Below are 13093 nucleotides of genomic sequence, written 5' to 3'. Positions count from 1 at the left end.
GTCGGGATCGTGAAATACACGCCTACCGTCGTGTTATTGGCTGTTTGTGGTGATTGATTGAATTTGGCCCAATCGAGATTCCGTGGATCCTGACGACGGGTTGCAGCGGGAACTATTGGCCAATTGCTGTGTGAAAGAGGTGTATCCTTTCCTATTTATTCTACACTTGGTACCGGGGCTAGGCTCGTCTGACGCAGATCACCTCTCTCTCCGGTCCATTTTCAAGGAGTCTTCAAGGATTTAGCAAACAAAGATGGCGAAAGATGTGAGTATTGCAATCGCGACGCCCTTTTGCGTAATTATTTCCGTGCACACTGCGATCTGTTATTTAAAACCACTGCGGATGCTCAGCGCGGACGCGTTTTCATCACAAATGCCGCAGCTACCAGGCGTTGTAAAGCCGCCATTTTGTAGCAGCTGGGCCTCGTGGCCTTTTGTCCATGCCGTCAGTTATGTGTATATAAGTCAGCTGTTTCACTAGGATAGTTTCACTGCAGAGAATAAACGCAAACTCCCCCCCACCACATTAACGCACGCCTGCGTTTGCGTACAATTGCTGCTAGAAGCCGTGAAGCATCCTACGAGCGCTGTGCTCACTTTAATGGCGGCCACATCGCCCTCCTCCACCCTGTCCCGATTTCTGATGTGTGACGCAGGGTTTGGTAAATATACCATTAGCGCGTTCTTTACGCTTGGCGGTGGTTTCGTTGTGGACATGGTTACTGCCGACATTATACCCGGTGTTTTCCTTTTGAATGCTAGCTATCATGTACCCTGATGCTAGTGTGTTGCTTTGTCCATTGTGCAGGTCCCACGCGAGCCGGAGCAGCTTCGCAAGCTGTTCATTGGAGGTTTGAGCTTCGAGACGACAGATGAAAGCCTGCGGGCTCACTTTGAACAATGGGGGAGCCTTACAGATTGTGTGGTAAGTTTACATTTTACAAACGTTATCGCCTTTTGGCGCAGCTTTTAGCTTTAGCATTCAGACTTTTTATTTATTAAATATAGACTGTATCTTTGACTTGTGGGAGTAACTGTTGCCTCTTCCTTTTTAGGTGATGAGGGATCCCAACAGCAAGAGATCCAGGGGCTTCGGTTTTGTTACATACTCATCAGTACAGGAGGTTGATGCTGCAATGTCTGCACGCCCCCACAAGGTTGATGGAAGAGTTGTTGAACCTAAACGAGCCGTTTCCAGGGAGGTATGTTGAATTTCACTGTATTTGACTCAATCTCCCTTGAGTAACTCGCATGCATATATAAAAAGAAGGGTTGGGTGTAGTCACTACAGCAGATGTCTTTGATCACAGGACTCAAACCGACCAGGTGCCCACGTAACGGTGAAAAAGATCTTTGTTGGAGGAATTAAGGAAGATACAGAGGAGTCACACCTGCGAGATTACTTCCAGCAGTTTGGCAAAATTGAGGTCATTGACATCATGACAGATCGCAATACTGGAAAGAAAAGGGGCTTTGCCTTCGTGACCTTTGATGACCACGATGCAGTCGACAGGATCGTCAGTGAGTGCAAGTGATTTCTGTTGCCGCTTGTCAGATTTATTGATTTGTCTTGAACGGCTACTCAGTACCCTTTTTTTCTTTTCTTTTTTTCTTTTTCCTTCCTCCACCCCACAGTCCAGAAATACCACACAATCAACTCCCACAACTGTGAAGTAAGGAAGGCCCTCACGAGACAGGAAATGCAGACTGCAGGAATGGGTATGAGAGGAGGTAGGCTCCTTATTAAATAAACCTATTTTATTTATTAAGGAACAAGCCACCTGCCACATGCACATTGGCCCAATCAACACTATTCCAGCGCTAAGGGTTGTGTTTTTGTTTAGGTCGCAGCAGCGGTGGTGGAAGGCCCTACGAGTACGACAGGGGCTTCAATCAGGGTACGACTTCAGTGATAATAGGATTTATATAATAACTTGTACTATATTATAATGCCTGAAACCTGACTGCATGTTTGTCTCTCTCAGGTGGCAGGGGTAGATATGGAGATGGTCCTTACAATTGCAATGGAGGTGGAGGTGATGGTGGTAAGTAGGAATTTCAGCAGGTTTAAATGTTTTCACTTTTGAAATCAGAATGGAATTTGGCCTCGTACTCAAACGATATGTTTTGTAGGCTATGGAGGTGGTCCTGGAGGTCCTGGAGGATATAATAATGGTGGCAACCGGGGATATAACCAAGGTTACAACCAGGGTGGTGGCGGTGGCGGCGGAGGAGGCGGTGGCTATGGAGGAAACGGTTATGACAGCAACGGTTATGGTAAGTGTTTCTGCTCCCCTTGCCTAAAACGGTTTGTGCTGAAGGCATTATTTTTTACTTTTTTATTTAATAATTTTTTTTAAATTATGCAATCACAGGTAACTGTGGCGGCGGAGGGGGCGGTGGCGGAAATAACTACAACAACATGGGCCACTACGACCCCCAGGCCTCCAACTTTGGCCCCATGAAGAACAACTTTGGCGGCGGCGGTGGCGGTGGTGGCGGCAGGAACTTCGGTAAGTTGGATGCAAGGATGTGTACTGTCCTGTCTGCATGGTTTCTGTAAACTGAGGTTTTCTCTAAATATTATATTTTTGCTCCTAGGTGGCTACGGAAGTGGCTCAAACAACGGTGGCGGATATGGCCGAGCAGGACGATTTTGAAGTGGTAAGTTTGTGAAGGCCATGCCTGGACGACCTGTTTTTGTATCTTAAAACCAGAGTTTGTCGTTGCAGGGACTCGTTAAGTGTAGATAACGATTTATAAAAAAAAAAATTCACTCTGGATCTCAGGCCATACAAAGTCAGTGCACAGTTAACAATGTTGTTCCATATTGTTCAACAGGACTGAGTACTTAGGAGAGGAGAGCAAGGAGAGGAGAGCAAGCGAAGTGACAGGGCAGCTGTGACAGGGCAGCTCCTAAATCTGCTCAGCCAAACAGTTGTGGCAGGTTACAGCTGCTGGAAGAAGAGATGTACAGTAGATAAATCATGGAGGGTCTTCATTTAAACGTTTTGTGTTTTTTCATCGCAATGTGTTTCTGGAAACTAAGCATTCCAATGAGGTTTTATGTAGATTTTTCTTTAAGTCTGGTTTTATTTGTAACTGCATCAAATCAAGCTGAAATAAACCATCTTTCAGTTTTTTTTAAAAAGTCTCGTTAGCGTCTTTAGTGGTTTGGGAAAGGGAGGGTTCACTATTAGATGGTGCACAAAGTGGGGGTGATGGCCACATTGTACATAACATGTGAGGAGTCTGGAAAAACCCATACCCCTGAGATGTATGAGAAGCACTGCACTAGTCACCACATACACCATAAGTCAATGCACTTACAATACTGATTCAGGAATGAGAAGTCGCGTACAAATATACGTTCATCGTAAAGAGTCTATCACTTGGTACAGACTCTACCCTGAGTTCTGCAAAGATCATCTGGAAGATGCTAGCTTACATGCAAAGTCTTTGAGGCTAGCCATGGAAGCCAGCTGAGGGAGAGAAGTAGAAAAACCATCGCCAGGATCATTGAAGCAGGGGAGAGTGAGAACAGAAGCCTGAAAGTAGCAGGCAGCAGCTACCAAAAGGCTTAAAAGCTGTCTGTAGGTAAGACCAGACTTCTCAACTACTGATAGTATGTCTTGCTTTTGTCATGTAGCTGGTAGTGAGTTATGTAGCCCAGTAATGATGTAACATTTTTCAACAAGTATCAAGTTTTTATTATGACTTACACCAATGTTGACTGGTAATATTGGCCTCCTAAATGTGCATTGAGGCCCTACAACATATTGCATGCTGTGAACAGAAATTACATTTCTTTTGAAAGATTACATTTTACTTATTTGGATTTTCTGCTTTCTAGGATACTCCACACATGGTCTCGAAAACCTGACTTCATTTCAGTGACAATGGCTCAATCAGGTACAACATGAGAGAAAAAAAATTACAATTTCCAAAGTTTTTGTTCTTTTATTTAACTTGATTCTCTTTTCACAGGTTTGCTGAACAATCATGCTGGTGCTGAAGACTTAACTTTTTTTAAACTGAAGACTGCTGTGCAGTGTCTTACTTTTTTTAATAAAGTATTTTTTTATAAAGTACTCTGGTGTGGTTTCAGTCAATTGTAAGAGCACAAAGTGTCCATTGATACACGTATGGCTAGTTTTACATGAGGGTTAAGTCATAACCACATTAAATATGGAACTGCCAGCATGTTGATATACTTTCAGTTGGCAGTATACCTTCTGTAAGAGTATTAAATAATAGACTATCCCCCAAGTCTTCAGCATTGCTCTCTTTTCTGCATATTTGTGTGAGGTACCAAATAAACTTTACCATCTGGTGTCTGCTGTAGAGAGTATTCATCTATTGAGTATGGTTGTCCATCTTCGTCTCTTAAGTGAGAAAATACTTCTGAATAGAGGTCTGTAAGGCGACATTTAATAAAAGTCAAGCTGCGCTTGAACTCGCTCCTTTCCTTTGCCAGGTGCTCTCTTTGGGCCTGCAGCTGGTTCAGTTCTCTTTCAAGGTGAATTATGCTCTCAAGCTTCCTTTTCCTGCAGTTCTGAGCTGCCACCTTGTTCTTCCCTCTCCGCCTTATGTCCCTGACCAGTGCTAGTTGAGCATCCGTCAGAGTATACTGTGTCAGAAGCTCATTGAAGTCATCCACAGGTAGATTGATCATCTTATCCATGGGGAAGGGGATCTTCAAAGCCATGGCCCGCCGCTCATCTCTGCTCCGTGGAACAGGAGTGGACATGCTTCCTTCTGGTTTTGTGTACATGTTATGCTGTGAGCTCCCTCTGGTGGACAGTCCAGAATCACTGTACAGGTTGCTCTGACCTTGCTGCTTCACTGACCAAGGAGTCGGTGCATTGGGTTGTGTATGAGATAAAGTGGGTTGGGGTGAAAAATAAGATGGATGTGCACCTGAGTGTAAATATGAGTGAGATTGATTCTGGTAGTCCATTGAGTAAGGGATGTGTGCTCCTCGCGCATGGTCAGTCATGCTGTCTGGTTCACCATCACTATATGTCATACCTATGTCTACACTCTGGTAACCTGGTGCACCACCAACAGGATTATCTGGGGAGGCCAGAGGTGGACTAGAACCCAGAGACAGACCGGAGTCAGACTCCAGATCATCAGCTGAGCGAACGTGCAAATTTTGTCCATGTGTAGTCCACAGCATGTGCCGATTTAGACCCTGAGAAAGACAAGCGTTGGCCCTCCTGTGCCCTTGACTGGTGCCTGACACGTTCATCTGTTCCCTTGGAGCCATGAGTGAGGGCTGTGTGTGAGAGGAGACGGGGAGCATTCTTTGATTGAGCTGAGATTCAGAGTGTCTGTACATTGCCTCTGCATTGCTGCCTAGACGATGACAGACTGGCACCTCTTCAGAGTAACATCCATCATAGGTCTCAGCAGTGTTTAGCTCACAGGCAGCAGCAGGAAGAGGTTCAGAATGGGACTGAGTTATCCCATATCCTCCCATAGGGACCATAGGTTCCATGCTTTGGTACTGTGGTGTTTCATAGGAGCCTTCACCGGGGACCTCAAACTACAGTAACAAAAGGGGCATACCCAGTTATGATTGACAGGCACTTTGATACACGTCAACAGCAATAAAATGATTGAAAACAATTACTAACTTTCCAAGACCTCTGTGTTAATTAGTGGAACAGTGTCTTTTTCGCAAATTAGCTGGTTCACCATAGAGCACAGTTTGCCCCCACTTCAGCATGCCACCCATAGCCTATGAAGGGCTCTCATAGATGTGATCGAGTTTCACCTGGAAACAGATGGCTATTGTGCAGTGCAGGGGGCCGCTAGCAACATACAGCACTTGCCCCCTCTCACAATCTCTTCATCCTGCTATCACTCAAACAGGCCATTGTTGCCTTCTTCAGCTGAGTGTGTATTAGCTTCTCAACAGTTAGCATCAGATGAAAATTTATAAAAATATGTATCTATTCTTCTGGAATGAAACAAACCTATTCTGTTCAGTAATTACAAATTCCTTTTTCTTTTTGAACCGCATTTTAAGTGTTTAATTTCATACTTTCAACATGAAACTGAGAATAACAAATTCAAATTAATTGACAAGATATATTCACGTTTGCTGATAAAAAATACTATTATATTATTATCTTTATAAAGTGCCCTCATATGCAAGTTAAGCATTGTTGAAATAAATAAATAAATAAATACAACCTGCACCTCAATGATGATGCAGCATGGGGTATTAGGATAACATACAGTAATTGTCATATCTGGGATAAGACTTATGACATATAGTAAAATATTGCAATAAAAAAACTTATAGAGTTACCTGCAGCTCTGTGATGGCCATCAGCTCCTGCCAAGCCACATCCATCTCTGTGTCCTGAGGGGCTCCATGAGATCTGGCTCCAGGGAAATTAGTGGACATGGACACTCCCCCACACAACTTGCCTGGAGTGGCTAATACCTTGTAACACAAAAGAAAAAAGACTGCTAATAAAAACATAATTCACAAGTGTATTTTAGGCTTGATTATGTGTCTGTGACAGACCTACGTACCTCACAGGTTCTCCTCAGTGGGAGAACATAGTTGGCCGTTGAACACATTCAGGACAGGCTGTTGCTGCAAAAGGTCAACCTGGTGGTGACACAGAGCAGCGAGTTATCACCTACCTTGCTCTGACACAGCAGAAAGAAGAAGGAAAAAAAGCACATTCACTCGGGCTAAACATCTGCAAACCGTTAAGTCACACCGTGCTTTCAAACACGTTTCTAATACATACAGTGCGTTACATATCTGCAGACCTGTCTGTGCTAAATGACTGTTTGGCTGTTCTGTGGGTTCTTTTGGAACATATGAAGGGTTCAGTTCAGTTGAGTAGACTCCTCCCATCAGCTGTCCCAGGGTGCAGCTATGCCAACCCCTGATAAGACAATCTGCGGGAAAACAGCGTGCTCTTCAAGACAGACTGAGGCCTGATGCTGCTTTGGAAAATTTGGTGTATGGCTAACATGTTCGTAGTAATCTTCAACCTTTTTTGGCTAAGCTCTGACAGAAGCCATTATAGTAACATTTTAGCATCTACAACTTGTATTTCAGAATTTTTCAGTAAAAGTCTTGCAACTATGGAACACCTTACCACCTGAATCAGAATTTAAAGTTTTCCAATACACAAATGAAATCACATGAAGATGTGAACACTGAATAACTTTACATCAACTTTTGCTTATACATCCTGTACATCTATACTTATGCTCACACTCGCACCCATATGTCAGTGCATACGTACAGTATATACATATATAGACATACACATACACACACATAAACACAACCTTTTTTTAATCTGTTTTTATACTCTGAATATGCTTCTTTAGATGCTTTAATTTAAAAAGCCTAACCAAGGATGGGGCTACAGATTAGCTTAGACGCCCTTTACCCAATACATCTGTTGCATTGCTGCCCTGTAACAATTTTTTTTATCAGTGTTGCCCCTGTTAAATAAACTTATAAATTAATAAATTAATTTAAGTAATAGTCTTTCTTGTACATCTTGCTGTGTGGGTCACTTAAAATTAATATTTTCTGTGGGGTAGAATTAAGATTTAATTCTATTAACCTTTACAGTGGAAAGGTCACTTTAATGTCCTTCCTAATACTTAATGTTGATTCAAAAAATATTTATGAAAGGCTTCCAATCAATACAGTAATGTGATGAATCGGCAACCTGAGGCTGCTCCACTGATAATAATAGAGAAACAACTTTGTGGTTATGACGATGATCTAAAGTCAGAAATTAAATTAAAAAGTTTAAAAAATGATCAAAGTAAGGCTAATTGGAGTGGAATATAAAGCAACAGACTGCCACACTCAGGTGTCACTGATTATAGTGTTGGTTCAAAGAGTTTAGCCTCTGAAGAGACTTTAATGGTCTGCAGCAATTAAACTGTCTTAGATCTTAAAAATATATATTATATGTATAATATGTTTGCAAAATGTGGTATATTTCAGCACAATACATGTATTTTCCAAGTCATTTTTTTCCACTTAGTAACAGTGTAATCAACGAACAGGATAATCTTTAACCAAATATGTTTTTTTATTTTAATATTTTAATATTTTAATTAGGCATATCATTTCCTCTTACGGACCTTCAGAACAAACTGTATGCATTAAATTATTGATTTTTATGTCAGTGGGACCGGTTTGTGTATGGTGATTTGCTATCATCTGCAATGTGTGAATTTAATGTAATATTTAACGATTACATCCTGCTATAACCGGTGTTGTGGTAAGTTTCTAAGGCTGTTTCCTTTACTGTAAGGAATCATAATTCACTGTCAACACTCAAAACTCTATTCACTGGTTCAGTCTGTAAAGTAGATTGTCAAATTAAGTCAGCAAGATAACATTTCTAATAAAATTTTAATTTCTGGAAATATATTTCTTAACATATAATGAAAATGTGTTATTACTTTAACTGTATTCTTTACAACTACATATGTGTATATATGTCTGTATATATATAACCTCTCAGCATACTTCTGCAATAGAAAAGGAAAGATCTGACAAATCATTTGAAGGAAGATATAAAGGAACATACCTGTGCAACATTCTCTGCTTCTTCAACAGGTGATGAGTGAAAAAAAAACCCTTCAGATGTTGTGCTCAACCCTGGTGGTAAGAAGAAGAAAAAAATGAGTAATAGGAGATTCTGTTCTTTTTCACATATGTTGAGCTGTCTGCTTACTTTTAACTGAACACAAGAAGTAAAACACATGAGGCCTCTTGCCCTATCTCTTATTCAACTGTCTGTCTCTCTCTGTTCAGCTACACATACAGCCATCGGCATAAATGGGATGGCTCTGTGAAGACAAACACAATCTTCCTGTAAAGCACCCACACCACATTTTTTTGCACTCTTGTATCCTTAATAGCACACTTGCACCCCAACCTCCAAATTTCCCTTTTGCCCACACGACAAACCACAAACCAACAGTTTGGCATGCACCACGACAGTCATTCTGTCAGTCCACATTGGAGTAGGTAGATGATTACAAATTAAACACAAACAAACAAAAGAATCCTGTAAGTAATTTTGATTCTAATCATATCATTTCAATAAACATAAAACAAGCAGATTAAACAACAAAAAGTGAATGAAAACTAGCCGGATGGTTGTCTCTGTCCTGGCCAAACCGTACAAGAACTGCGTCCTTTCCGAAAGGTATGAGGAGTGTGATGTGGAGCACCTGGAGTCTGAGCCGGCATTGCAGTGAGGGCCCTGTTTAAGCAGGGGTGGGTTGGAGGCAGGATTGAGACTTAGTTTAGTAGAGCTGGAATGTACACCCTCCGACAGGTAAGAAAGACCACATTGTTCCTCTATCTGGCAGAGCAACCGCCAAGGGAGAGAGAGGAGCAGGGGGAGAATGGAGGGGAGCGTGTCTTACATAGCAAGTGACCATTAAAATCCCTCACAAAAAAATCCCCTCATGATCTGAAGCACTGTGAGCAGTGAATTCACAAAGGCTATGTGTTATGTAGAACTGCCCCATTGTGTAACAGTGTTCACACAATTACTAATAGTAGAGCTGTTGCGTATTTATTGTTTCATGGAGCAATGCATGTTAAGCTTTATGCATAGTGATAGACAACAGGCTGTCACTGTGTCGGTGATGATTTTGGAAGTATTCTGCATCACATAAAATATTCAAGACCTTTTCAAAGATCCCCTACTGTGAACACTGTCTGCAACACAGTGGATAGATTTCATTTTTAAAAGCATTTGTTGATGATAACCGAAATCACTTGATGGACATATTGAAATACATGTGTGTTAACTCAGCTTTTGTGACTACATTATAATACAGTATACTTACATGCATTTAAAAGAATCCCTTGTAAGTTTTTGTAAAATAAGCAGATGTGAGTGCATTTTTTTAGAATTACCTTCATATAAGGAATAATAAAGCATAAAACAGCTGCATCGTGCAACAAATGCAAGAGTTACATTTAAAAAATTAACATGTAACTACACAGAACTTCTCTTTCTCAGAAGTGCAAAGCCGAAAACAGATGTCACAGTCATTCCTCCTTGAACTCCTTTTTTTGGAAACTTTTACAAATAATTAGAGTGCAAACAAATCTCCGATAGACTGCACACAAGTCTGCTCAAACTGCTACAAATATTTTAAATTTAGTACAAATATACACAAACTATATATACACGCTCCTTACTTATAACATGATGAGTTGAATAACCTAAAAGGTTTGTTCAAGTTATTCTGATTCTTGTGAGAGAAACGAGTGATGAAATGTATGAAAAGATAATAGAGAAACAAAATATAAAGGGCGACTGACTATTTTTATAAAACGCTCTTGATTTACAGCAACATTACACTTAACATTAAAAAGATAGGTGAATTTTTATGTCCTTTTTAGACCCTTAAAGTAGTTGTATTTTTAACTGTCCAAGAACACAGAGGGTGTAAGGAGAAATAAGTTTGGGGTAATTAATGTAAACTTTTGTTCTGAATACTGACCTGAAGCTTGACCTTTTTATTGTGAAATAAATATACATTTTAAGGCCAGTAATAAACCGAAATTGAGTTAAGCCTTTCAGTAACTGTAGATTCAAAAAGCATGAGAACATGGAAGGTTTTGTCTGGCCCATTATAATATCACATCCCACTGAGACATAAATCTCAATGTTTTCTCTGTCATTGTTCTAAGATGGAAAAAGTAGGTGGCTGACAGAGTCAAGAAAGGTGAATGTCTACCAGGAATCAAAGAAGGGACTTCCCAACCCAAGTTCCTAGCACCCAGCCCCTGACTCAACCACTGCCATAGCATGCCAAAGATCACCCTGTTATTACTGCGACCACAGTGGTTTTGAATCTGGACACAGTTCCCAGGTCAACGCCCACGTTCCCTGTTTGTGTTTGTTTGCTTCAATTAGTCTTTGACATCTCTGCTTTCCAGCTTGCCTGAACCTCTCAGAGGCTGTCAGCCTTTTCTTATTGTGCACCTCGGAGCTACGAAACATAGGCCGGACACGTTTGCTGGGAACTGCCCACAGTTGACTCATTTAGGCTTAAATTCTCTTAATGACCATTGGATGTTATACTAGGGTGGGTTAAATATAATGTGGGATTAATGGTTAACATGTTTGTCCTTTTGTTGTTTCCCACCTTCTCTATTTGTCCTGGCGTTTCCATGGCATTTCATACGTTCATTAAAGATGGAGGAATGTGGCATCTTGGGTTTTGTTTTAACATCCAGAAAGCTGTATCAGACATGAGTGGAAAAACCACCTAACTACTAAACAAAATGAATGTGTGTCTTGGGTTGTGGTATCAAAAAGGGGATATCTTTAGAGTCAGCTTCTGGGAAAGGAAACAAAATAGAGAGGGCAGATGGAGTATTACATTTATTCTTATATTGATTAAATAACTAGTTGTAATGTTGATCTGAAATGTTAAAAATTAGAAATGTTACTTGTTTTACCATTCTTAATATTTAACTTCAGTAAAAGTGACGCTGCAAATAAACATAACATGACATAAAATGATCATATGTACAACCGTTCAATGTGGTGATATGACATATTGGTACTCAACTGTAAAGGGTTTGTGAATTTGACCCCCTTATGTATGTGGTTTGGCTGATATCCAATTTGACATATTGGCCTTATCATATTGTGGACAATATTAACATCTTTTTTGAACAAGCAGGATGCAAAATTATTTTTATTGCACGCAGTCCTCCTCAGAACAACTGTAGATGTAGATATGGGATTCAGACATAACCTTTCCATTGTTGTTCCTTAAAACGTCTTTCATGATGGTCACACATTATCGCTACCTGAAACCGAGCAAATGAGGAACCTGAACATGCAGCATCATTCTTCTGAATGTCTCAATCAGGTCTGTGCTTATCTCAAGATGTTTAGATAAAGATAATGTTTTGTAACAGCCACACTGTATTTCCTAATTATTTTCTGATCTGTTTTTATTTGCCCATTCATTTTTGTTTTTATACATTCACATATTATATAACTGGCATTGGAATATAGAAATACAAATAAGAAAATTAAACAGAAATAAGCAACTTAAGGGGCTGCGTAAGTCTTTTGTGTGAGTGTATATACATAGGTGACTATACATGCAATTAAGCTCATGTGTTCATAACAGTGAATTTCAAGGCTGGTTGGTCATACAGACGCAGAGAGGGAAGGTAAGGAAAGGAGGATGTTGGTTGGCGGAAGCTCTGCTTAATGCTGATAAAACAAACACTTGGTTCTTAGGAAGGGAACTGCTAACTGCTGTGGTTGCTGGCATACGCTGAGGACAGGGGAGCAGCCTGTACGACAACATTACTTCACACACTCTGTTATTCATTTCTACTTTTTGACCTTTGTGAGCAATTGACAGAACTAATAATATATGGTAAATATTTTCTGAACTTGAACAGGAGATATATCAAACATCTTGAACAATTTCCTCACATCCTGCTTTGAAGATTTTCTGAAGAGGTCAATTTATGCTTCATTCATGGTTTATTCAACTATGAAGTGTAGGTGCATACATTTTTATACAAATTATTTAAAAGAAATCATTAGCGTGGTTTCATCTTTAAGCCAATAAAACCTACTTTTTCTATGTTCATTCTTCATACAGTATATGTTTATTCTCCATTCAAGTTTCATTCATCACCATCACTAACTGCCAGTCATCATCATCATCGCTGTGATGGTTTAAATATACATATAAGTATGAGTATATTTGACGTGTCACATGAGATGGCATAACAATGACATTTAAGCTTTAACTATGAGCTACTTCAAGGCAGCATACAGTTTCCTCTCCAGTCAGGCTCATTTTGAAATCTTAGTGGCTGAATTGTGTAAACATAGTGCAGTATTGCAACATTTCATGGTTGCCCACAATGCTGTTATGAATGCATGTCAAAAGACTTTATATCTTTTTACCATACACTTTGTGCAGTTAAATAATAGCCGTACGCCATTTGCTTTCACAACTGTACATATTCCAGTATTATTTGAAACTCAAGCCTAGAAATATCTTACTGTAAGGCCAC

General features: G+C 40.2%; 2 protein-coding genes across 10 annotated transcripts; one reads left to right on the top strand and one right to left on the bottom strand.

Moving 5' to 3' along the window:
- Positions 1–102: 102 nt before the first annotated feature.
- On the top strand, positions 103–4091 carry hnrnpa1b (heterogeneous nuclear ribonucleoprotein A1b). Of its 4 annotated transcripts, XR_007887602.1 has the most exons (12): positions 103–265; positions 809–925; positions 1056–1202; positions 1311–1521; positions 1636–1731; positions 1845–1898; positions 1986–2045; positions 2134–2277; positions 2376–2513; positions 2602–2664; positions 3854–3912; positions 3988–4091. XR_007887602.1 is itself a non-coding variant. In XM_051424561.1 (11 exons), the coding sequence occupies exons 1-10, from the start codon at positions 254–256 to the stop codon at positions 2658–2660; spliced, it is 1038 nt and encodes a 345-aa protein (XP_051280521.1). In that variant the 5' UTR covers positions 103–253; the 3' UTR covers positions 2661–2664; positions 3854–4091. The 4 variants fall into 4 exon arrangements, 3 of the variants coding, with proteins under 3 accessions (XP_051280521.1, XP_051280522.1, XP_051280520.1); XM_051424561.1 differs by having other exon boundaries at positions 3854–4091; XM_051424562.1 differs by lacking the exons at positions 3854–3912; positions 3988–4091 and adding an exon at positions 2842–3151 and having other exon boundaries at positions 1636–1719.
- On the bottom strand, positions 3687–9454 carry nfe2 (nuclear factor, erythroid 2). 6 transcript variants are annotated; one of them, XM_051424558.1, is made up of 5 exons: positions 9247–9454; positions 8598–8668; positions 6553–6631; positions 6323–6460; positions 3687–5551 (listed from the first exon to the last, which is right to left on the bottom strand). In XM_051424558.1, the coding sequence occupies exons 3-5, from the start codon at positions 6598–6600 to the stop codon at positions 4274–4276; spliced, it is 1464 nt and encodes a 487-aa protein (XP_051280518.1). In that variant the 5' UTR covers positions 6601–6631; positions 8598–8668; positions 9247–9454; the 3' UTR covers positions 3687–4273. The 6 variants fall into 6 exon arrangements, with proteins under 6 accessions (XP_051280518.1, XP_051280514.1, XP_051280517.1 ...); XM_051424554.1 differs by lacking the exon at positions 9247–9454 and adding an exon at positions 9199–9232; XM_051424557.1 differs by lacking the exon at positions 9247–9454 and adding an exon at positions 8745–9028.
- Between the last annotated feature and the right edge of the window lie 3639 nt (positions 9455–13093).

Source organism: Dicentrarchus labrax, unplaced genomic scaffold, assembly GCF_905237075.1.
Source record: "Dicentrarchus labrax unplaced genomic scaffold, dlabrax2021, whole genome shotgun sequence".
Taxonomy (NCBI): Eukaryota; Metazoa; Chordata; class Actinopteri; family Moronidae; genus Dicentrarchus; species Dicentrarchus labrax.
This window is presented reverse-complemented; position numbering and strand designations above follow the sequence as displayed.

Coding starts and splice junctions, on each gene's coding strand:
- hnrnpa1b (XM_051424561.1), top strand. Junction 926..1,055: donor GGAGCCTTACAGATTGTGTG/GTAAGTTTACAT, acceptor CTTCCTTTTTAG/GTGATGAGGGATCCCAACAG. Junction 2,278..2,375: donor TTATGACAGCAACGGTTATG/GTAAGTGTTTCT, acceptor ATGCAATCACAG/GTAACTGTGGCGGCGGAGGG.
- nfe2 (XM_051424558.1), bottom strand. CDS start 6,600: ATGTGTTCAACGGCCAACTATGTTCTCCCACTGAGGAGAACCTGTGAG. Junction 6,461..6,552: donor CACTGAGGAGAACCTGTGAG/GTACGTAGGTCT, acceptor TTGTGTTACAAG/GTATTAGCCACTCCAGGCAA. Junction 5,552..6,322: donor TGGCCATCACAGAGCTGCAG/GTAACTCTATAA, acceptor TTGTTACTGTAG/TTTGAGGTCCCCGGTGAAGG.